General features: G+C 41.5%; 1 protein-coding gene across 2 annotated transcripts in view; it reads left to right on the top strand.

Annotated features, from left to right (window-relative positions):
- tbc1d22a (TBC1 domain family, member 22a) overlaps positions 1-24,558 on the top strand; it is a 165,964-nt gene that overhangs the window by 37,487 nt on the left and 103,919 nt on the right. The window contains exons 7-9 of one of the 2 annotated variants that reach the window (XM_008280627.1): positions 7,190-7,318; positions 10,426-10,491; positions 16,598-16,712. In XM_008280627.1, coding sequence (XP_008278849.1) covers positions 7,190-7,318; positions 10,426-10,491; positions 16,598-16,712 — 310 coding nt within the window. Of the gene's footprint in view, positions 1-7,189; positions 7,319-9,854; positions 9,918-10,425; positions 10,492-16,597; positions 16,713-24,558 lie in introns of both variants that reach the window. The other variant, XM_008280628.1, reaches the window with a different exon arrangement.

Genomic DNA, 24,558 nt, shown 5'->3' with positions numbered 1-24,558 from the left:
CGACACGGTTTAGTTTAAAAGTTTCCAAAACTCAAGGCTTCTAAAATATGAGAGTTCTTCAAATGATCACAAAATGAAGTTTGTGTCACCGTCCACAGCACAAAGCACGAGCACCTCCAGAGAACCACTCAGACACTATCTGGGCTTCTCTCCTGCTCTCTGTGCTCACGTTTACTGTATTTTAATACAGCCTAACTCCTCATAAAGCTGTTCTCAGCTGCATATTTTTCTGTTTCTGTTGTCAGACATTAACACTGCATGTTAACCAGAAGCTGCTCTGCCCAATTGAAATCTTTGTTTTTACAATTGCAACGTGATCTCACAAACCACATGAGTTAAAGATGAAGGCTGTGCTGTGAATTCATTTATATTTACGTCACATTTAAACAGCATCACAATGCAGAAAACAAGGGGCTTTCTCTGTCCACTGTGTCTTTGTTTAATTAAAAGATAAACCTTTTCACTTTGTTGAAGAGGTTAATTGAAACTTAATAATAGCCCCTTTTTAAATTTTGTCATGTTGGAGTTGTCATTTTATCTCCTAACATTTAATTTGGTGCTTCATTATATTGTGACATAGTCCCAAAAAAATGAACTTCTACCTTATTGTCATTTTGCTGTTTTGGAGGGAAATGAATCATCTGGAAATAAGTGACTGATCTGTAAAACTAAAGATAGATTAATCATTAGAAAAATAGGAGTTAATGATAGCATCGAAAAAGTACATTTTCTTCTGATCTTGGAGTTACAGGGAGTGAAGTTTGGAATATTGCACGACCGCACTGGAGCGGTGATGTCAAGAATTGAACAGTGTTCATGCTGATATCTGGTATTAAAGGGAATCAGTGATTAATCACCCTCGTGGATGAATTATACATTAATAACAGCAAAATTTTATGTTCCATTATGATGAAGATGCAGAGAAATGAAAATGCCTTTAAAAACAGGAAGCTCCCCTGTAGCCCTGATTTTAGGTTTTTCTTTGAAACTTTTAGAAAACTTCTGCATAAAAGTGGATATTTAAGGGCCTATATTATGCAAAATGCAGTTTTTCCAATATGTTTCCAGTGAAGCTACAGTCACTGAAACATGTTAAGAGCAGGGCTAGGCATAGATGTGTATAATAAAGGCTAGATGTCTCGTCTGCGCTGTCGGCCAATGGAATCGCACGGCCACGCTGGCGGCCATCTTGGTACGGTCCACTCGCTCACCCATAACATTGTGTTGTTGTGGTGCATGTACTTTTTAAATAACCATAACTTGCTCAATTTTCTACCGATTTTCAAACGGTTTGGTTTGTTATAAACGTCAGAGGTGGAGTTACAACACTGCACTGATGGATAATTATGTTACACTCGCATAGCCAGCAACTATTAGTATTTTAATTATTTTGTATTTTATTTGTATTTATTTATTTATTTTAAAAAAATCTTATTCAAGAACAAAACAGATACATATAAATAATAGAATACATTTACAATAGTAGGGGGTTGGGTGTGTGGTGCGTGTGTGGGTTTTTTTGGGGAGAACATGGTGAAATAATAATAACAGTTATCAGAAGAAAAAAAAACATATATGCACATAAATGAGAGAGACAGCAGTAACATAATAACAACAACAACAAAAGCTGTAATCATATGAACGCTAATTAAATCAAACAGAAGGAAGAAGAAGAAGTGGGGAGAAAAACAAACAAACACTTGAATAGATAATTAAATAAATCATAAGTGCAGTGGAGGCCGACCCAAAACCAGCCCCATCCATGTCCAGTTGCCTGTCGCCAGTGTTTTTTTTAAACTTGAATTGTAGCCACGTTAATAACGTTTGCAAGAAACCAAGCCATTTGTAAATCCGTCAAGATTTCAGCGAGACAACAGTATTTACGTTTGTGCAGATCACTCACCTTCCTTCATGTACCACAGGTTCCACCGGAGAGCTGCCCCGAATCAATATGGCCGCCGGTGGTCCCGTTTGAAACGCCGCCTTAAGCCATCTAGCCTTTATTATACACATCTGTGGTTATAGGCGCGTTACAATAATCTGAGCGGTGTTCTTAGCCGAGTTACACATTCTGGTAACACGTGACACTTCCATGACGTAACGTGGGATCTTTAAATTCCACACAAGGAGCGCATTAACATTCTCAGCAGTGTTCTTGTTATTATCTGGTTTCTGGAGTTTCCCCGTCGTGCCTGTGAATACTATTTGAATACTTTCCACACCAATCTATCGGAATTGCACTGAGATCCGCTCCTTAAATGGCTAAAAATGCTGATTTACTCGACTTTCGGAGTGGTTATTAATATTTAAACCCTGTCGCCAAAGTGAACGACATTAAAAAACATAAGAGATTAAATTTGGATCAGTGGAAGAGTGAAGCCCTGGAAAGTTTTAATAGCTGCCGTTGAGAATATGAAAGCGATTCTGAAATTTCGCACGTCATGCCTCAAAACTCACAAGACGTTTGTGTCAAAATCGACACGTAAAAACACAGAAACGAGTAAAGTTTTGTTTGCTCGTCTTCCCCCTTGTGCCTGCAGTGGGACGGTTAGTTTCCAGTCTGCTTCCGGGATAATGCGTCCCCGCTAAGTAGGAATCAATTTACTGAGAAGACTTCCTAAAAAAAAAATAAACAATTTCATTTAAATTCCCCAAATGGATTCCCCGAGCATATTTCCTCTAGTTTTTTGCACCGAGTTTAGTGAAGTGGAGGGAGAGGAGATTGATGCAAGGCAGAATGAAGAGATGAGGTTTTTATGTAGACTGATTAACGGAGGCAGGAGGAAGCCGCCGCGGTTTGCGTCGCTCGCAGGACATCCAGAGCTGTCGTGCATTTACGCTTCACTCTCAGCCTGTCTTTTTTTTTAAAATCTTCCCTTTTTAACCAGGAGACCACAAATTAAATAAAACATTTTTTTTGTGAGGTTCAAGCACAAGTTCACTTTAATCTTCTGCAGGCTGCTTGCATGCCTTTCCTGCAGCATTTCTATAACATCCTATGATTAGCAATACAGAAGACTAATGAAATCACAGCGACGTGTATGGCAGTGTTTGTCTTTTTTTTTCTCCTAATCTTCAAATCACCCCGTCTGTGTGTGTGTGTGTGTGTGTGTGTCTGCCCGCCGCCGTCCTATTGAGCAGTAATGCAGCTGCTGTGTGATTGACCTCCACTAAGCTGTCCATTAACCTTCAACACACACTCTCCTGTCTCTCATTTGGCAGAGTGCACCTGACACCGGAGCCCACCGGCTTTGTGTTTGCGCGCAAGTGTCGCGCCTGTTTGCATATGGAGCAGTTTCAACATGTGACGCGTGGATATTTTGGCAGAGAGCGATGGTGGAGGAGGGAAGAAAAAAAAAAAAAATAAATAAATCCCCAGTCAGCGCCGAGCCTGATTTGCGCCGGCACAAATGGGAGCGTCTGGATGAGTGGCAGCTCTGGCTGAGCAACAGCGGTCGGGTGGATGGGACGGGAGGTGTGGATGAGTTAGGAACCTGCCTCGTTGGTTGTGTTTTTTTTTTTTTTTAGGGTTAGCGACTGAAGCCGACAGCAAAAAGAGACTGGGGAATTACTTTCACTGATGGATGTGCTGACAGGGAATGGAAAAGTGCGACGCGAGATGTGTGCGTTTATATGTCATAACAAACACATGAAGACTGTTTGGAGAGTGTGTGTGTTTTAGCTGGTTTCTTGTATGTCTTAGCGAGGCGTATGTGTGTGTCGGTGTGACTGCGAGCAATATTGTGGTGTGCAACAAACAATCCTCCAGACTCTGCAGACTTCTCCTGGGGCCTTCTCTGGGGGAAAAAATGAATTTAAAAAAAGAGCAAAAACAATAAAAGAGAAAGTTTTTGTTGCTACCTCTATTGACTTCCCACTAGATAGTTGTCCAAAATTGATAGTTTGTGTGCATCTCTGTTTGCCTTCTTGTGTTTTACCCCCCAAAAAATGGCAGCCTGCTTCCAAAAACCAACAGACTGCAGCGTCAAAACAAAGACAAAAAAAATGCCCACAGAGAACAAACACGCTGTGAACATCAGCCTTTTAAGACCAGATATGATTTCCTCAGCCTCTGCTGGTGCAGGTAGATCAGTTTAGTTTTATGGCAAATCAATTAAAGCAAGTCCAAAACAGAGTTGCTCTCAGATGTGTCTGAACGGCGTCCAAATGTGTTCTCCAAGAAAGGCTCGGTTTTAATTGCAAGTGATGACAAATACATGTAAGAAACAGGCTGACTAATGAAGAGAGCATCTGTTTGCTAAAACATTTACAAGTCTCTCCTCTTTGTAAGATTCAAGCGGGGAGTTTTAGTCTTGACCTTTGGGAACAGGATGTGGAACAAAATAAGAACAAAAATACAGGCTTGTAGGAAGTTTCAGTCGCATCTCACGGCCTTCTTAAGTGCCTCAAGTGTTGTGTTTTGACAGAAATGTGGAACAAGTTTCATAACATTAGGGTCCAGTTACCTGAACAGTCTTCATTGGTGGATGGACTTCACTGCACGTTGTCTTTTTAATCGAGGTGCAATCAAAAAGTTTCAAAACCGTGCCCATGACAGTCAAAAAACACACTCTATTTGAATTTGCCCTTCATCCGAGTTAAACTAGTCACCTCGAGGAACCATACATTGCTCCCAGTGCCCCTGCAACACTTACACTGCATCATGGAAGTCTTGGGTAAGAGGAAGACGTCAAAGGAAGCCAAATCACTGCATTGCAGCACCCAAATATGACACAGTTTAAGTAGTTTGTGTTGACCCTCAGGCGCCTCAGGATGTTCAGTAAAACTTGATGATCTAATACCAGCAAATTGATTCATGTTGCACCATTAAGTAAAAGAAAGAAGCATCCTGCTGGTGCTCCTGACCTGATGGGCCTTCTCCAGTTTTGGAGTTATTTGGGTCTTCCACTGTGAAAACTACTGTTTCTTCTCTTGGTGGTAGCTGCAGACCCACCTCTAGGTTGGTTTATCCCGACACAGAACATGCTCGTTCGGGATGAGCCCGACCAGATTCGATCATCGGAGATCGCTGGATGATGTGTTTCTGTCCAACTTAATCCCGACTTGCTCTGACGGCATGCAAACCCAGGCGATGATCACATCATGAGATGAAGGTGGCTCTTGTTTATATGTTGACTCAGCAATGTGACGTTTGATGGGAACTTTTCATTTTGTTTGATTTACAGAGAGTCTGTGAACATAATATGTGTGATTGATGGTGATTGAGCCTGAATACATTCAAGTTACAGAGCTTAAACTGCATCCAATATATACTTCTAGTCTATTGTATATTAACACTAGAATGATTTCATTCTTGAAGTATTAGGCAACCCTAAGACTTCTGGTAAGGGATCAGAGAAATCGTGAATGAGAACCCACCAGTTGCCTCAAAAGCATGTTTAGCTCAGGTCCTGCTGTTGATTGCATCGTGTCCTGTGGTCTCTTCACTCGTGACGGTTTCGGTTCCCACATGTTGTTTGTGCGTGACCATGAACAGTCTTGAAACTTTTCGATTGCACCACCCCAACAGTGTTTCACTTGGCCTGTCCCATAGAGGAACATTTGGCAGAGCTCATCCATTCATAGATGTGTCATGTTTAAAATGTAAAAAGGACCCTTTTGTAGGTTTAACAGTCAGACAAACCAGCTTTTTGTCACAGGGACTTGTTTTTTTTAGGGCCTGCAGTCATGTTTGAGTTCAGTTTTGAAGATCCGTGAATATTTTAGAAGCCTTGGTCTCAGCTCTCGCTTTTAATAGACATTATATTTGTTGTTCACTTTGGAGTTGACTTTCTCCTCATTGCATAAGCCTGACTGCACAGCGAGGATACACTCTTTCACAAATGCATGCTCGCATATACTGTCTGACAAACACATCCCCCCTCTCTCACCGCCAACACACACACACACACACACTCAGAAAGGTAGCTCCCCTAAGAGGCAGAACGCATTTGGTCAAGCAGCACAAAGTTTTCTTTGCAAAGTGAAGTGTGCCATTTACAGACTGCGCGTAATCCCAGGTGGTGCAGTTTGGTTTGTGATTGAACTTGGCTAACGAACTCAAAGGTTTTAGAACAAGTTTCAAAATAAAGTCTCATTAAATAGTACTGACACAAATAAATAAGAGAGAGGCAGGCAACATAAAACATCACGCGCTTTCAAACACCAAGAAGACAGTCTTCCTGAATATCTGAAGAGCTGAATTAATGAGTTCCACGTGAAACCTACAAGCGTGTCTGTGAGCACGTATATTAGCAAAAGACAGGTGTATTAGTGGGGAGGCTGTTACCAGTTGCTTTTTATCTGGGCGTATACCGGCAATGCTACGAGCAAACGTTTGTAGTACGTTTCGGAAACCGTCAAAAGTGTGAAATTCAAGTTATTTTTTGCAGACAAACTCATTATAAGGCCGGTTTTATTGTTGTATTTGATAATATGAAGATGTTTTCTCCATTTCTAATGAAAACACAGGAGATGTGACATTTAAAGGAATAGTTTTTATGCTGAGAGGAAGATGAGAATTTCAAATAGCACTGATGTATCTGTTTGGTAAATATTAACTGGGAATGCTTTAGCTCACATGCTTAGCTTAGCATAAAAACATTAACGTGTCGTTTTTGTTGAATTTGCACAAAAAATGATGCTTGAAGACATTTTACAAACACTTTATTGCTAAAAATAAGTTTGTCACATAACTACCTGTAAAACAAAACCTTATTTTTCCGCTATATTACATTATTTAGTGAACTGTGGAGGTTTTTTACCTCCAGAAAGAGCCGGGCTAGCTGTTTCCTCGTCTTCCAGGCTTTAAAGCAAGCTAAGCTAACCGGCTTCTTGTTGTAGTTTCATCTTAAATCTACACACACGAGAGAATCTGTCTTTTCATTTATTTCTCTGCAAGAAAGGAAATCCGAATATGTCTCATCTCATCTCAGCTTCAGTTTGAAACTGAACTCTCGGGGCTTCGTGTTCGATCCAAAACTTCAAGTGATGTATTTCTTAAGACCCAAGAAGACGATAAACAGAAACATGATTTTTAACAGACGCTATGAAAAACAACAGGGTAACTATAATTAAACACAAGTGTTTTTTTTTAAAACTTTCAACTCTGAAAAAGCAAACATCTCATGTCGATTTTCCATTTTTTTCTGCTTTTCCGTTTCATTTCTCGTCTCTCTGCCTCCATCAGGGTTACCTGCCAGCCAACGCAGAAAGGCGGGATAGCGTTCTACAGAGGAAGCGACAAGAATACTTCGGCTTCATCCAGCAATACTACGACTCTCGCAACGACGAACACCACCAAGACACGTACAGACAGGTATACGCTCCCAGAGTCTGCTCACACATTCACGGCACAGTTCGCTTTGAATTCATTCATTTATTTAACACCTGTCCCGTCTGAATCCCAGAACTGGAAGAGCTGAATAAAAGACGAACAACAAAAGAGCCCCCCTTTCCAATTACAAGAACAGCATCCCTTTTGCTAATGTATTACCTCAGCACAAATCCAGGGCGCAAAGTTATGTATGTTTGTGTGGATAGAGGGAGTGTGTTCTGACAGAATTTCGCCCTGCAGTCAGGATTACTGGAGCCAGTTATCTGGCAAAAAGGCCTTTCTGGGCTTTTTTTTCTTCTTCCCCCAGTTGTATTCTTTCCTCTGTCTCCCTCATGTACTCGTAGGATTGTCTGTCCGTCTGTCTGTTGACCTGAGGGTGATGTGGTCAAGCTTTGCTCACGTAGTACAGACCACCAGCTTTAGAGAAGCTGCATTAAATGAACACCTCTATTTGGTTTTGAAAATATCATCTCCCTCCCTCTGTTTATCCGCCTCTCTCTCTCTCTCTCTTCCCCCCTCCTGCTTACTCTTTTATTTCAACACTCGACTACTTCCCATTCATTTCAAGCCGATAAGAAACATCAAAGTGGGCTGTCGATACCAAAAAACACACACTTCTCATATTCCGTCCAATTTCCCATTGATCTCTCCTACACTGTGCCAGAAAGCTGGCATACTTTGTTTTGATGATTGTTTGGATCACGTCTTCAGGCCTCCTTTTCTGCCAGATTCGGCTCGTTCCAAAGTGAGCACTGATTTCTAGTGAATATTTGTTTTATTTTTTGCTGCGTGGCTGATTATGTGTGTTTATACATATGTTGCTTTGGCACTCGAATTGTGCATGACGTTGGAGGGGGGGGAGGTTATTTCTGTTCTTTGTTTACGCGTTTAAGTGGCTGTGGATTACATTTACATACATGTAGCTATGTGTGTGTCGTGTTTGTATTAGATAGTCCATCATCCGTTCTCCATATCCATCTGTCGCCATAGTTTCTACCTCTCGTTGCGTCCTTCCATCTGTCTCTTTTATGTATTTGTTTGTGTCGTTGGTAAGTTGCCCAAAACAGCCTGTGTATATGTGCACACATATGCATATGGATGTAGCCATTGTAGAAGTCCCAGCTTGCACCGCGAGCTTTTTGAAGTGCCGCTGCAGTTTTCGTCGATCCCAAGAGAAGGCGATATAAAAAAAATTCCAGCTTTTTTTCTTGTCTTTACGCAATCAGAACATAGAAGAAGTGTTGCGGCAGCAGGTTGAACAAAAGAGTTTAAAGTTTAACTCAAAATAGTTCCATTGCTGCAGCTGCATTTCTCAACCACTAGAGGGCAGTAATACAAACCCTAGTTATGTTATCGGCTTATCCAGTTTAGAAAAACTTAACTTGAACCCTTAACTGGCGCTCCCTACAGTTTTATATGAGGTAGTCAGAAGCAGTATCATCAGTAATTAATCATTTTAATCGATGTTTAATAAAACCCAAGAGAGAAAAGAAGGTATGTTTTGAATGTCAACACCTCGCTTTGAATTTATTTATCGAGACACATATGTGATGATTTTAATGTTAACACAGCAATAGTTTACATGCAAATAAGTAAATAAATTCATAACAAACAAGGTGATAATCTCACCTAGATATGTGTTAGATAAACAAATGCAGCTGCATTTGACATTTTCATGATGTACTTTTGTGGTGGTTTTTATTTACTCTGTTTTAAGTGAATCTGTTCAACATTCTATTGAACAATTTTGTCAACAAAGTGTCTGTCACCAGGATGTGTTGGAGCTCAACCATATGGACCAGCAGATCAAAAACATGAACAGAATGCTGTTGAAATTTGCATAGAATCTAAAGGCGTTGCCTAGAGAATAGTTATTTCCCAGTGAGATCTGCATGAGAAACACTGCAGAGTTTTTCCCTGCACTTGAGTGTGTTTTTCAGTCTTGTTGTAGTTGTGGCCATTCTGACTTCGGGAGTCATGCTACTGTTCAATCAGCCCTTCTAACTTGACAGTTTGCGACTGTAGCAAGTAAACCAACATCATCAACCTCCTAAACTTCACCATATAAACCTGTCAGAAATCACACCACATGCGTCTTGTGCTTCTCACAAATGTCATGGGGACGTAGACCTGCACACCTGGTACACCTGAACAACACGTGGTACCTCAGAGGAAACTGATTGTTTGGAGATGGGTTCAAAATGAAGACGGAAACAAATGAAAACTAACAAACAATGCATGAGTGACCCCAATGTTTTTTGTCTACACACAGTCTGTGGAGGTATAATTCCAACCTAAACTTGATGAAGAGTAAGTCATGAATGAGTCAGAATGGCCACAACCAGAAGGATATGAAAAATACCCGAAGCTTCCCTGTGTTTTGACTGTGCTCCTTGAGATGCAGCATGTCGAACACAGGGCCATGTCAGGGACTTTTACATCGGTTCTCTTGAGTATAAATGTGTGTGTATGTGTGTGTGTGTGTGTCTAACACATTTTTCTCCCATGTTGCTGTCAGATCCACATAGACATTCCTAGGATGAGCCCTGAATCTTTGGTGCTGCAGCCAAAGGTGACAGAGGTAAGGTGTACAGAGGGGACAGGACTGTGGATACAGCTCAATCCCCAGTCCTGTCAGTAACCAGCCGCACACTCTCACAAAACAGTCCGGACTATTTCAGTTGGCTTGGCTCCAGCTGCCGCCCTGCATCCGTCTGGCTCCCCTCTGACGAATCTATCCGCCTGTCGTATTGTTCATCTGCGGGGTGGACAATCTGAAATGGTGTAAACGTGGTCTCGCTTGCAAAAGCACACACAGTTTTAGTCGCAAGCACATATTATCGCAGATACGTCTCAACATTCACTGACGCTCACACACACACACACACTTGCACTCAAGACCACAGCTGCCATCCATTTCAGACCACCGACACCCCAGTCCGACTTCAATCAAGGACACCAATCCACTAACTGTTGCTCTCGCTCTCTGTTTCTGTCACTGTCTGTGATGGCCAGATCTGTGCTAACCTGCCCGTTGCTTCAGTGTTTGTCTTTTTTTTTTTTCTCTCTCTCTCTTTCTCTCTCTGCAGATACACATTGACATACCGAGAACTAATCCTCTTATTCCTCTCTTTCAACAAGCTTCTGTTCAAGAGGTGAGACCCCCTCAAGCTGCACACACACCACCTCACCTAGCAGGGTTTTCTCTTCTGATTTTAGGCAGATTAATGTAGGACACACTGAGATATAAGTATGTAGGACAGTTAAAAATAAGTAAGAAATGAGGATTGCTGAAATCATATAAGTTGGTTCAAAAACGTTAGCGATGATAGCATGTGACACGCCAAGGCCGATTCATGATTTCTGTGTTCGCTGGGGTATATTTGATATAAATTTTGTATTCCATCCAGGTCTGAAAGGGTCTACGCAAGGGTGCTAAGTTCATATACCTCTGTCGACATCTTTTATTTAATCTTTATAGAGTTTTAAGTAAAGTAGTTGCTGTCGGACTTTGAAGGTGCTTTGATTTTTTTCCGTGCTTTTCATTGACGGCGCCCAAACACTGTGCAAAGTTCTAAATTCTAGGCATCTCCTGATCACGTTTTCTCCCCCCCGATCCGATCCGAGTCATTTAATATTTAGCATCTGCCAATACAGACTCCCAATCTGATGTAGTTTTCCGAGATAAGACACTCTCGAGATACATTAAAATGATTAAAATCAATCGAGTGTACGTGCTTGACCGCTAAATAACTCTGCAATGTGTAAAGAAAAAATATTGCATTCTTGCATAAAAAACTGTTGTTAAATGTTGATTAGTTGTAGTTCCTGGTTGCACCACCAAGTGGAGTCGAAACCGTGCCATGTTGGCAAGCAGAGAGCATTACGGGGGTTTGGCTAGTAAAGGGCCACCATGACAGAGACTTCTGCGACATATAACGGCTTCTGGTTAAAGTGTTTAAGAGAAGCTGGTATCAACAAGGACAGTGTTTGTTTGTCTCAGTGGCATATGAAGCACAGCCACTTTTGAAATCATGTGTTTGTAGATTAAACTAGCAATATCAAAACTAGAAAAACAATTGATTTGATATCAGTGAACATTATTGATTGATAACGAAGCGATTGCTGATTGAGAAAAATATTTAAAGTTTGCAACCCTATAGAGATAAAAACGCCTCGATCGGCTTCAATCGGGACATTCCAAATTAAATCAACTTTATTTATAGAGCGCTTTAGAACAGCCACAGCTGAAACATCAAAACAACAAAACAGCAAAACAAACCAACAATAAAAACAGCATCGAACAAATAAAAACAACTAAAACAGAGGAAGGTCTCATACTGGGTTAAAAGCCAGTGAATAAAAGTGGGTTTTAAGCTTGGTTCTAAAAGCAGACAGTGAGGAGGTCTGCCTGATGCACAAAGGTAGGTCCAACTAAATTCTCAAGGAATTTTGTGCAGTGTTTTTCCAGGAATAATCACATTGACACTGAGCTACAGCCGGAAAAAACGCAGAAGTCACAACCAGATGTGGGTTTTTGTTTGTCCGGTATGAGAGGCAACGTGACCTTAACATGAAAAAAAGAAGCCCTGGCTGCTTCTAAAGTCGCCGCTGGACTGTGCACAGGGACACAGAAACCATGAACTGGCCTTTGGTATAGTTGTAACTGTAAAAATTTCAGATGAAACTGTGGCACAAAGATAGTTTTCATACAGAGACAAGATGTCTGCCTTTGAGTTTGAAACGGGAAAACCCTCGCTTCAGCACACTGCATGTTCTGGTATGGGGGCACACACACACACACACAGAAGCACAAACTAAGAACACACTTAAAAATCAATTCAGTTAAATAAATAACTCCTTCAGTCATGCATGGGATCGAATACCCCTGTACTTTAACTCTGCATGGTTGGCACTCTCACATCTTTTGTTCTGCTTTGTTTGTGCTTCTGAACCAAGCGTTTTTGTTGTTGTTGTTGTTTACTGTGAAGACATAATTATCTGAAAAAGCATTAGCTTTGATAAAACACTTGCCACTGACAGATGGGCACATCACAAAGGCACACATTACCTAAGTTCCTTAACTATGAAGCCAAACTGTTATGTTTTGCAATAAAAAAAAAATAACTGTGTGTAAGATGTTGGCTCAGCAGATCTGAGGGAGCATCCCAACACAACTTAACATGGAAATTAACCTGATTCCACTCATTTATTCGAGGTTAAGCTTATCTTATTATTCCCCGTGCTTGTGGGAGGGCCTGTCATACATGGACTGAAAACACACCGACAGAAAAATCCCGTAATGAGGTGGAGGCTAATGAGGTAGCCGAGGCTCTCGGCTGCTCTGTGTGTACACCTGCGCACAGGTGAGAGCAGGGCAGCAATAATGCATGGATGTGTGTACAAAAGAAGGGAGAACGAGGAGACACGCTGGCATTCGGCATGTACAAGCACTTTAATCCGCTGCCCCCCAAGCTAGGCCACCTCCCATCGCCCCTGTTTTGTGCAGAATACAACTCGAGGCCGTAAAGGAGGTTAAAATGAGATCGAACAAAGACTCTTCTTGTATAGAACATTTGTATTTTCTCCCCGTCTCTTAGAACTCGTGTTTTCCGCCTTCTCATCCCCAAACGCCAGCTCTCGCCTTTTTTGTTTTTTTGCGTGCAAAAATAAAAGCGTGTATTGAAATATTCAAGCAGCTTCTCCAAAGGGGCCTCCCCTCCAAAACCCCTCTTTTTTTAACATATTTTTTTATACGCTTATGTTTGCTGCCGTGCCACCTGAAAAATCACCTCTGCTTCATTTCATTCGCTTGTTTGTCTCTGCACACCCTCCTCTCCCCTCCCTCAGGGCTCTAGAGAGTTAGTCAACATAGAAGGCAGTCAACAGTCTGTTGCATTTCGGGGATATAGGGATATTGAAGCAATTCCACAGTGATTTCTAAGTAGCGGCGTCTAAATGTGGGAGTTTTACTTCCTTTAGAGAGCAATACGGTCTCAAGGAGCAGCTACAATTACCCGACGCGAAAAGAAACATTCACATTTGCTTTCAAATTTCCAGATTTATCAGTCGACAAGTGTTCTTTTTATCATTTTCAAACGAACATCTTGTGAGCAGCATCAGTTTATTGCGATTGTTGATGAATTTGAGCAATCGAGCTCTCATGTTTTTAGACTTGACACCATTTCTTGTAACAATTTCCTCTGCTCCCTTTTGAGATTATTCTTATCTGGGGCTTGGGGGGATCTAACAGGATGGAGCCTTTTGACACGGGAGGCACAAGGAAAGCCGATTTCCTGTCCTAGAGATGCACCGAGAAGAATTTCAAATTAACATTCTCACAAGAATTTGCAAGACGCTGTGTTTTTTTTTTTTTTCTTAAAGTCTTTTGAGGACTCCGTGAACTCCAGTTAAACCTGAAGGAAACACAGTTTGGTTAGAATTTGATGTCTCCGCGTCTTTGTGTTTCCTCCCTTCGCGCGCACACAAATATATGCCCACAAGAAAGCCCGGTGTGGGCAGGACGGCGTCAGCTGCAAGCGGAGTCGCCGGTGTGAAATGTGCACGTCAGCTTTTGAGGTTGCATGAAAAGAAAAGTCCCATTACCCACTCCCCCTGCTATCGCCGTCCCCGTTTGATGGATGCAGCTTTGATAAGGGAAACGAGGAGGTGTGGAGGCAGGTAAAGGAGAAACGTCGAGAGGAGAGTTGCATCTTACCTCCTTCTGTCTTAACATTGATGGAATTACTCTGGATGAATATGCCAGGTTTTGCAACAACAACAACAACAACAACAAAAAAAAACGTGACCATGTTGTAGTCTGTAAACAATGAGATATGAGGCTATTTAGAAAGTGACAGAAACATGACAAATCCCAGAAAAGTAAGAGATGGGTGTGGCGCATCAAGGTGTAGGTGAGAGTGTTCAGGGGAAAATTCCATTTGCACGGCAGAAAAAAACCAAAAAACAAAGCCTCGTCTAATTCACCGTTGCTGACAGCATTAAACAGCCGTCCATAACGAAGATGGAAGTGTCTGCCTTGCAAAAACAACACAAAAAAAACCATGTTGAGAAATAGGGAAAGGGAGGAGGAGGAGACAAGATGAGATGAAGTGAGTGAGAAGAGAACAGAGGGAGGGAATCAAGCAATGGAATAAAGTTCAAAGTGATTTTTTTTTTAAGCACAAAAAAGGCAGCTGAGGATATAAAGAGTGAGATGTTGCTCATTGATGAAAGAAAAAAAAAGAAAAAAGGTTCCACTTAAATTTAGACAGTGCTCATCCATTTCAATAATGCCCACCAGCCTTAGTTCATCTTAGATCGTTTTTTTTTTATATTCAGGACGTGGAGAACAATAGACAGTTTATAAATAGTGTTTTTGTACTTTTTAAAAACAGATTTACGGTTCGTTAGGCAGCAATTATCAGGTTAACTAAAGGTGAAGCCATTTATGTGCTAAACGCTATGAAGGGGAGCAGTGGCTTAAAACAGGCACACAAATATGAACATACCCAAAACTCTGGGTTTACACACTGTATGTGGTGGAGACTCTTCCTGAGCTCGTCATATTTGACAGCAAATTTTGTTTCCCACCGTCTTTTCATGACTTTATTTCCTTTGGAACATTAGAACCTGTTACAGGAGCCTTCACAGCCTCCTGATCAAACAGTTCTACCTCTGAAAGACTGAAAACACTTGCTAGCTTGTCAACATTAAGGCCACAAAAAAGGCTGATTAAATAACTGTTCTAATATATGACCACATGTACAATTCTTATTTTCAGAAAGTTGTGCCATTCCACACTACAGGAGATCTGGTTTAAAGTTCAGGTCATACAGATAGAATCAAAGTTCTTGATCTCAAACTGAGTTACAAAAGAAGAACTATGTAGTTGTCAGTCATTTCTTCTTTTTTTAAAAAACAACTTAAAAAAAACCCTTTTTATCCCAAAAGCCATGAATGTGTCAGAAAGACATGTTTTTAAAAACGTACAAATGAAAAAATACCAAAATTTCCCGATTTGTCACAGCTGGAAACGCTAAAAACTGTAAGAATTGTCAGTTTTTTATCGTTCTGACAGTCCCTGAGCTAATTTCCATCAGAGAATGTAACCAAATCGATGCTTAAATGTGTTATTTTTCATCAAAATCATTTTATTGTACATGGCGCATTTAAAAAAAAAAAAATCACCAGAAATGAATGGTTTACACCAGAATCTGTAAAAATGGTTGAACTGCAGGCTGTGCAAAGCAGGTAGGAGACGAGTATGTAAACAACATAGAATATAAATAGTAAAATATCCGTAGTGTGTAGAGCCACAGTTTTGTTCCTAATGTTGGTGGACATCTGTGTGCACTTGGACACATGTTGTAGAAATCGATTCCAGGTTTTGTCAGTTTTTGTAAAATAAATAAACAAAGAACTGTGGCTAGAACCATCAAATATAAAAACTACCACTAACAACTACCAATAAACATGCGTTTTATTGCACCACACTGGAACTAAAAAGAAACTTGGCCTACAATGGGAGAGAAAACCCTGATTACATTTACCTCAAGTAAAACTTTAAATGTTTTTGTGATTAATTTATTCGTATAAAGTCAATATTAAAAAGCGTCAAGGTCTGGAGAAGAACACACGTTAAAGATGGAAAAAGTTGTAAACAAACAAAAGTTATTTCATTGTGAACTTTTTAAAAATGCATTTCCTTCCTCATAGAAGTCGAGTTTTTATTAATGTAAATCCTGCGTTGTTTAATTGATGATTCCTCATCTTCCGTCTTCTTCATGCTTGTGTCGTCGACACTTTGTCGCTCTTCTTTGCTCCGTGTGAAATTTCTAGAACAGTCCAATTACTGCAATCAAATTACCTTAAATGTTCACATCCACGTGTGCATTGTGCTGCCGTAGCTTAGCAGGCGCCCGTTCTTACTTTTTCCCCTCCGGCACGCCTGAAATAATTCCGATTCCTCCCCGCTGCTTTTACCCGCAATTCGCTCGCTTTCTAAAATGTACGCTTTTATGACCGAAGCCTGCAATTCTAACCAGCGTGACGCCTCGCATTGTGGTATTCGTCGCCATATAGAGGGCTGTGACAGAATACCAGCCTGAATATGTGTTAATATGAGTGTAGGGTTGATTCTTAAAATCAAAAATGCAGAAATACTGTAGAGATTTATTTGTTTTTTTGTTGGCTTATCTCTTGTGTTCTTGTCTACCAGCTGCTGTTCTGACACTGTGACTCTGTTTGTATGTTTGCAAGATTTTCGAGCGGATCCTGTTTATCTGGGCCATCCGCCATCCCGCCAGCGGCTACGTGCAGGGCATCAACGACCTGGTCACGCCGTTCTTTGTCGTCTACGTCTTTGAGTACATTGGTGAGTAGCATCCCTTCCTCTCTCTTGCTCTTTTTTTTTTTTCCCCCTCCCTTTTCACTCTCGCTTTTTTAAAACTCCCTCATCCTTTATGCTTTTGAAGTGAGGAGCAGTCACGTCTGCTCAAAGTGCTGCTCCACACAGTGCAGAGTGGCACCTTTGTAGCTGGCAGGACTCAGGGTTTACTCGCCGGTTCACCACCACAGGTCGCAGGAAATCAACCCACGGGACCCCCTCGGGACATCCTCTCTTTTCACAACTCTGCGGCCATTGAGCGTTCTCCTCAGTTTGTGTTCCGATGTGCTTTTAAGCTCCGTCCATCAGAAGCGCTCTGGTTTATGACTGGATTGTGTTTGTGCATGTGAGTGAGAGTGCGTGGCATTGGTGGCCGTCTGTGCGTGTTTCTTGCACATCACGGTGTTTCCTCCTGCGTTGCTCCACATTTGTTTAATTTCACTCTGACACTTAAAATATAAAGAAGGAACTCCTTTGAAAACAAAGCATGAATGCAGTTGGAAGAGCGATGAAGATGGTCAATATGGCAGCGATTTGATTGTGTTGGAACTACTTAGAACAGGGGTGGGCAACCCGTGGCTCTTTCATACCTCTGCTGCGGCTCCTTGTGGTCTTGGAAAATTAATAATAAGCATTTAATTTAACTTTATTTTATTTTAGTTTGTTAGTTTTTAAAATGTAATTCTAAATTTGAAGATTTTGGTGATCTTATACCATTAAAATAAAACGGGTTTAATTTTTTGTCGCTCAAAATGTGCGTCACAATGTGCGACACCCAACAGCAGTGTTGCCAACTTGGTGGCTTTCTCGCTAAATCTGGCGACTTTCCAAATCCTCTTGGCTACTTTTTTTTCTGTCAAAAGCGACTAGCGACAAATCTAGTGACTATTTCTGGTGTTTTAGAGACTCTGACGTGAAATCGTTCTGCCGTTACTGTCCTCAGTGAGCTCCTCCTGTCCCAAAGCACTCACAGGCGGTCAGGAGTCTGGTCAGCAGTCCCAGCTGCAGACAGCAGGACAACCAGACATTGTTTTTACTTTGCTTCAGATGGATAATTTAAGCTTTTTATTTCATATATATACAAGGAGGAATCAAATAGACATTGAGCATTTTATTTGAAAGTAACCTTCAACCCAGCGTCTTTTTTTTTCTTCTTCAGAGTTCAAAATGTTTTTGTTGCAGAAATAAAATTTTGTTTTCTCCGTAGCAGTTCATTGATTTCATGAATGCAACACACTATAGTTTTTTATACATAGCATAAAGGTAAAAACGATATATGCAGTGTTATCTTCATTTTAGATGTCAAAAGTGTTTTGTGGCTGCCGGTGTTAAGTTTTCCGTGGGAAACGGGTCCAAATGGCTCTTACAGTGTTTAAGGTTGTCAGCCCCTGACTTAGAAAATAAAGTAGAACATTGTGCCACAACATTAAAACCACACAATCTTGTGCAGCTTCGACCAGTCAGATGTCCTGTGGTGCCTTTTTGGCAGCTTGATACAGAAAGAAAAGTGACACAATTGTCATTTTTCATGACAAATCTGCAAGACCAGTCTGTCTGATTTACGGTTTCTTGCAGATGCTGTTTTTTTGTTTAACGATTTCATTCACAAGACACAGCTCTGTCGACACGCAGGCTCCACATGTGCGCAGCGAAATGAGCGAGAAACGCTGAAAAGGAGGATTTGAAAGAAACAGCATCGGCTGCGCGGAGATATTTCGGCTACAGAAAGGATAATGTTGTCCAAAGCAGGTGGTCTATCGAGCAATTTTTGCCACAACATGAGGAAACACATTTTGTTTTAACCGTATAAATCAGCACAACAAAGCCAGATCTGAATGCCATCCAAAGCAAAAAAGAAAAAAAACTGTTTTTGTTGCCTTTGGCAGTGTAATACCATATGAGAAAGGCTTTAAAAGGTTTATTTTTTTTGCAGGATTTTGTGATTGTTTTTTATTTTCTTTGCAGAAGCACTCGCCAAGAATATGACCCCAATTATTCTAGAGTGATTGATTCTGTCCAAATAGAGCTTTTCCAGTCACTTCCATGTATTTTTTCATATTGGAATATATAACTGAGGGAAACAATATATCAGGCTATTTTTCAATATTGTGCAGCCATAGCTTGCTCACTCATGCTTTATTGCTATCTGGTGAGTTTGGAGGCCGAGGCATCATTTGAGGCTCTTGGTCGTGTTCCTCGAGCAGTTTCATTGCCCTGGTGGATGTGGTGGGTGCTGCATGTCAAAGTAACATCCACACAATGCTGAAAAGTTTCCCAGCAAGACATTCCATTTGTATGAGCTGTGTTTCTGTTTGTGTGTGCACATCAAGATTCACACAACACAAGCCAAACAAAAACAAAATAAATAAATCAAAGATCCTTTGAATCGTTTTTTTTGCAGAGGAAAACAGCCTGAACGTCCTTTTAACCACCTGCTGTGAGTTTTGAGGATTTTTTATTTTTTCCACGCATTCAGAAAAAAAACAATCAGCAATTTTTCATAAGCGTTTCCGCAGCACCCTCCTTTTCTTTGAGTTTTGCTGCTAATCAGCACTACATAGCGGTACAATCAAAACATCTTCATAGAGGAATTTAGGCCCCATGCTGTCGCCGCAACGCCGCTGGATTGCTGGAAATATACGCTTCTCGACGCGTCCCACATATACATGCACGCTGTGTGGTTAATTTCTCTGCGCAGTGTTTCGGCCCATCAAGCTCTCTTTGAAGCCCTTTTCAAAATAGAGCTGCTGAGTGGAAACCGCAATGCTCTGAGGAATCACTCCCACACCCCGGACCCGCTGTGGTCACGGAAATACAATTAGGATCCACTAACGAAGTGCTGGGGAGCACGTGAGAGGTTGGACTCTGGTGCTGCTCTGTTGGGCACACAAGACTTTCCTCAGAGCTAATGAAAGTTTGTTTAGATGTATGTTTCACGTCCTCTTGCAATTTCTTCTGGTGTAATGCAGTGGTATTGAAAGCTCCTGTAGGGCCTTCAAAATGACCCTGAAGTTTCTGACACCTTCACTGAGGTAACATTTATTGCACGGTTGTTAAATTAGATGGTGTTGGAACCTTAAGCTGGCAAAGGTGAATGAAATGAGCATAGATTGAGAATCCTCTTGCTAAAGATTGGCATTGGATCCAGGAAGACCTCAAGACCTTCACTTACAAAACAAGTTGTTGAAGCCATCCAGCCATCCATCCATCCATCCATCCATTGTCTATACACCACTTAATCCTCACTAGGGTCATGGGGGGCTGGAATCTATCCCAGCTGACTCAGGGTAAAGGCAGGGAACACCCTGGACAGGTCACCAGTCTATCACAGGGCTACACTTAGAGACAGACAACCAAGCACACTCACATTCACACCTACGGACAATTTAGAATCACCAATTAACCTCAACATGATTTTGGACTGTGTGGGAGGAAGCTGGAGAACCTGGAGAGAACCCACGCTGCACGGGGAGAACATGCAAACTCCACGCAGAAAGATCCCGGGTGTCCTCACCGTGACGCGAACCGGCGACCTTCTTGCTGCGAGGCAACGGTGCTAACCACCGATCCACCTTGCAGCCCTTGTTGATCTTGACACATGAGAGTTTTTATGTCTCCCATCTAGTTGTGACGACGTGTTTATTTTTCCCTCTTTGGCCTCTCTTGTCCTTTACTTCCTCCACTGTTCTTCATTTCGATGTTCACCTTCCTTTTTCCTTCCACCACCATTTATTCCTCCCCCCCTCTCCCTACCTCCCTCCACAGTTGTTTCCTCCTCTCTCTTTGCCTTTCTCAGCGTGCGAGTCAGACTCTTGTCAGATCTTCAAAGCATCACCCCATGCTTTGTTCCCCTGCATCTCCATGCGCTGATGAGCCTTGGATAACGTACACAGCCAACAAACCTTCAAACGTGCCTCGGCTGGCATCTTACACGATGGGTTGATGCGCCGTGTTGTTGTTTGTTAGGTGCTCTTGTTTTTCTGATGCAGGGGGGAAGAGGGAGCCAAGGCAGAGAGAGGTTTGGCTCTTTTATGAAGTGGCCCCTAATTCTGCTCCTTTTGTGGAGGGCTAGAAAGTGTGAGAGATGCTCTCTAATGCTGTCGCGCTGTCTTGCACTCTCTGGCTGTCTCTCATCGTTTCTAGCTTTCTATTCTTTGTTTTCTTTCTGTGTTGCATCTCTTCTGCCGTCCATCCCTCCCTCAACGCTTTCTTCCTTTCTCATGAATGCAAGATGAAAGCAGGATGTCTTTTCTCTGAAGTGGTAATTAATTTTATTAAGATTTATTGCATTTAAACAAAAATAAGCGCATTCCATGGATTAAAAAAAAAAAAAATAGAATCTACAGATAAGACAACTACAAGGAGAATTTGCTTTTTAAATCATTCTTTCAACAACAGTCTCAACAGATGTGATATTCTTCTGTGGAAAAAGGTGCTTTTACCTGATTGTGTGCCAGTTTTCTGAAATTTTCAACCACTCTTCAATGCTTTAGTCCTTCGGTTACAAGATGTTTGAGGGTTTTTTTTTCACATGTTTTACCTGTTTCCAGTTTGAGATGGGATTCAAACTTGACCATAACCCTCCATTTCATCCTTTTGAGTCTTTCCTTAGTGGAATTATTGAGGACTATCCTGTTGAAAGGTCCACTTCTGCTTTCAGACAGATGGTCTCACATTTTCTTCAATCACTGTTGAATCAACTCCTGACGCAGTGAAGCAGCCCCAAACTGTAACACCTCCACCATCATGCCAGTGTGAGGTGGTTCTTCTTCGGCCAAACATGTCTACTGTTACCGTGGCCAAACAACTAAATCATTGATTTGTCTGTCTTCCAAAAGGCCTGCATGCTATCTGGGAAACTGCATTTGTGTTCTTTTTGGACAGCAGAATGCCTCTCATTCAGGTCAAATGTGCGTGACCTCCGTCTGACTGTAGACGCAGCACTTTGACACCAGAGTTACAGGCAGAGGTGAAGTTTTGCATCAGACAGGCTGCTCTTAGGCTGAATTCACTGAGGCGGCCAGTCTTGGATAAATTGCTCGACGTTCAAATCTCCACCACTGGCAGATGATTTTCCTTAGAGTGGAATCATCTTTTTAAATCCATTGCATCCACAACCCTTATTCTGAAGGCCTTAGAGAGCTCTGTAGATGCATTCAGAGGCCACACACTTCAGTAGATCTTAAGGTGGAACCTGCCGTATTTAAACTTCTAAGGAGGTTCTAGTTATTGGCACCTAATTTGGATCCCCTGCTTCTAAATTTATAGATTTCAAGATGTCGCAAATGAGCTTTCTTGTTCCATCTAACGAATGATGTTTACAGTTAAATTATGAAAATGACACCAAACTGCTATGTGACAGTTGTTTGACTGCATCACCTTCATTATTACGCACTATTTCAAAGAGGTTTGTTTGTACAAATAAGTTAATTAAATTAACGGTTTGTACGTGAACGCTTGCTTTTTCACATCTCTGTACGTGTCACCGGATCATAAGCCTGTAAGGAAACAGCCAGTAAAATATTCACATCTATACACTGTTTGTCGGTCAGACACACAGATAGTCATCTCTTCTAGTTTATCTGCTTTTTTATCTAAATGAAGGTGAAAAGGTCAGAGACTAATCAGTCAAACTTAAGGACAAAAGCCTATCTGGTAGAAAACACGGACTCATCAATAAACCAATTAAATCCAATTAATCTGACAGTTTATGTAGTTTATAATTATAGCATATTGTCATTAGTAATTTGCTGCCAGACTGTTCTGACAATAGCAGGAACATTTAAATACAACCAAGTTCCCAAACATTAGTATTAAAACTGTAGTCATAGTTTCACAAAAAGCATCACAAGAGACTTCCTACAGGTTTAACTCTTATTATTATGAACTTTAAGTTGCTTTAAGCCTCCAATCACTGGTTCTTTTGGCCTCTTTGGGGCAACAGAAGCAAACTTTTAACAGAACAATACCATATTATTTTGAGTTTTTACACTGAAAACAACTTAATACATCTGAATGATTACAAGAGAGGTGATTGCAAACCAGAGACCACAAAACCAAACAGTATATCACTTTAAATAAGTTCTAGGTTGTAAATTCCCCTAGTGAGGGATCATAGGGTTTATTTTACTTTGCTTCGTCAAATATGAATCTTGTTTATAGCCATTTTGAAGGACCTATTTATTAATTTTGGATTTGAAAGTCTTGGTTGTAGAATCAACTGTCAGCAACACCAGTTCAGGTGCAACAATAAAGATAAATGTATGTTTCTGAGTCTCACCGGTTGTTTGTCTGGACCCTGATGCTACAAAACGAACAGTGCAGCAGGTGAGAAAGCGGCTCTGATTATTTCGTCTTCCATCCCGCGGATCTAAACCGAGCGGCAACCAACCCGGAGTCAAAGCCTCTTTACAAACTCGGATGAGAGCGACTCAGTGTTCCCTCACGCTCACCAAGTTTGCACTCTCGAAAATGTTCATCAGATTTAATTTTCTAATCCTTGCTCCAAATGTGTTTGTTGTGTCTGAGCGGTTTAAAGCCTTGAGACGGTTTGAGTGACAGCCAGTATCTGCGAATGCGAGCCAGTTCACTGATGGGAACATGATTAAGACTTTGACCTGTTTGCAGCTGCTTAATCTGTTCTGTAAACAAGTCTTTCCTGAGCGTTCTGCTGGATGCTGTCTCAGACGTTAGTTCTTGGCCATTCTCTTTCAGTATAGATTTTCTTTTCTGAGATTGTTCTTTGATGGAATTCTTTTTGGTAGGGTAGCTCGTGTGGGCTACACCAGTAAAAGCCAAATGGGTGTCGAAATACCAAATCACACCTTTTGCTTCCCACAAGATGCCCCCACTTGTATTTGCTTGGTTGACTTGGTTGTCTTCCTTTTGTTCAACTACTCTTATCTGTCACTTTGTTAGCGTCGCTTTGTTTCTCGGGTTAGCTCTCTCGCTTTGTTTGTCTGGCTTCTCTCTCTTTTTTTTTTTTTCTTCCAGGAGTTGCGTTACAGCCTTGGTCTGGCGCTGCAGTGCTTGTTCAGCTGCCATACACTCCATTTACCTTTTGATGATGCAATGCGGAGTGATGGCTCGACTTGGTAGGCGCTCCGTCTTCGCTGCACTCCTCCCTCGTTCGTCCCGTCTCCAGCTTTCATTAACACCCGACTGTTAATCCAAATTGAAAAGTTCCCGTTGGTATATTATTGATGCGGCGGAAGATAAAATAACACTAAAGTTGTTGTGTATCCACTTGGACTGTTAAGCAATCAAGCAGGCCTCCCTCCAGTCAAAGCAGAAATTGATCTGGGGGGAGTCCGTCGTTTGTTCTCCTGCAGCTGTGAAGCATTACTTTGCTTTTGTCTTCCCCCCCCACCTTTCTTCCACGGCGCAGTGCCTCTCCCATTAGCCGACAATAAAAGTCATCTAATTAAGGCCAAGATGGGCCGTGACAGGCCGAGGTGCAAGACCGGTCTTCTTTTAATGTGGAAAGGCTATTGATGAACCGGTGGATCCATAATGTAATCTGCATACTGGTATCCGAGTATGGATCTGCTCTGAAGAAAGATGAGATCAAGGAAGCAACTTAGAGGAGCAGCGACAGAGAAAAATCCAGAGGTGAGGAGTTTGACAACCTTGAGTGAGGACTGAGGCTGAATGGAGACAAAATAGTAGAAAATAACAGCAGCCGGAGCGTCTTTGGGTCGGCTTAAGAAAGAGCGAGGCCATGGATGATAATAGAGAGGGACAAACAACAGAGCAAGGAAACACGATTTTCAAGAAGGGAAAAATGCCCGACTTAGAAAGTGCCCCCATGTTGTCAGGAAGCAGCCAGGCTTTC

The sequence above is a fragment of the Stegastes partitus genome, unplaced genomic scaffold (assembly GCF_000690725.1).
Source record: "Stegastes partitus isolate 25-593 unplaced genomic scaffold, Stegastes_partitus-1.0.2 Scaffold203, whole genome shotgun sequence".
Classification (NCBI taxonomy): Eukaryota; Metazoa; Chordata; class Actinopteri; family Pomacentridae; genus Stegastes; species Stegastes partitus.
This window is presented reverse-complemented; position numbering and strand designations above follow the sequence as displayed.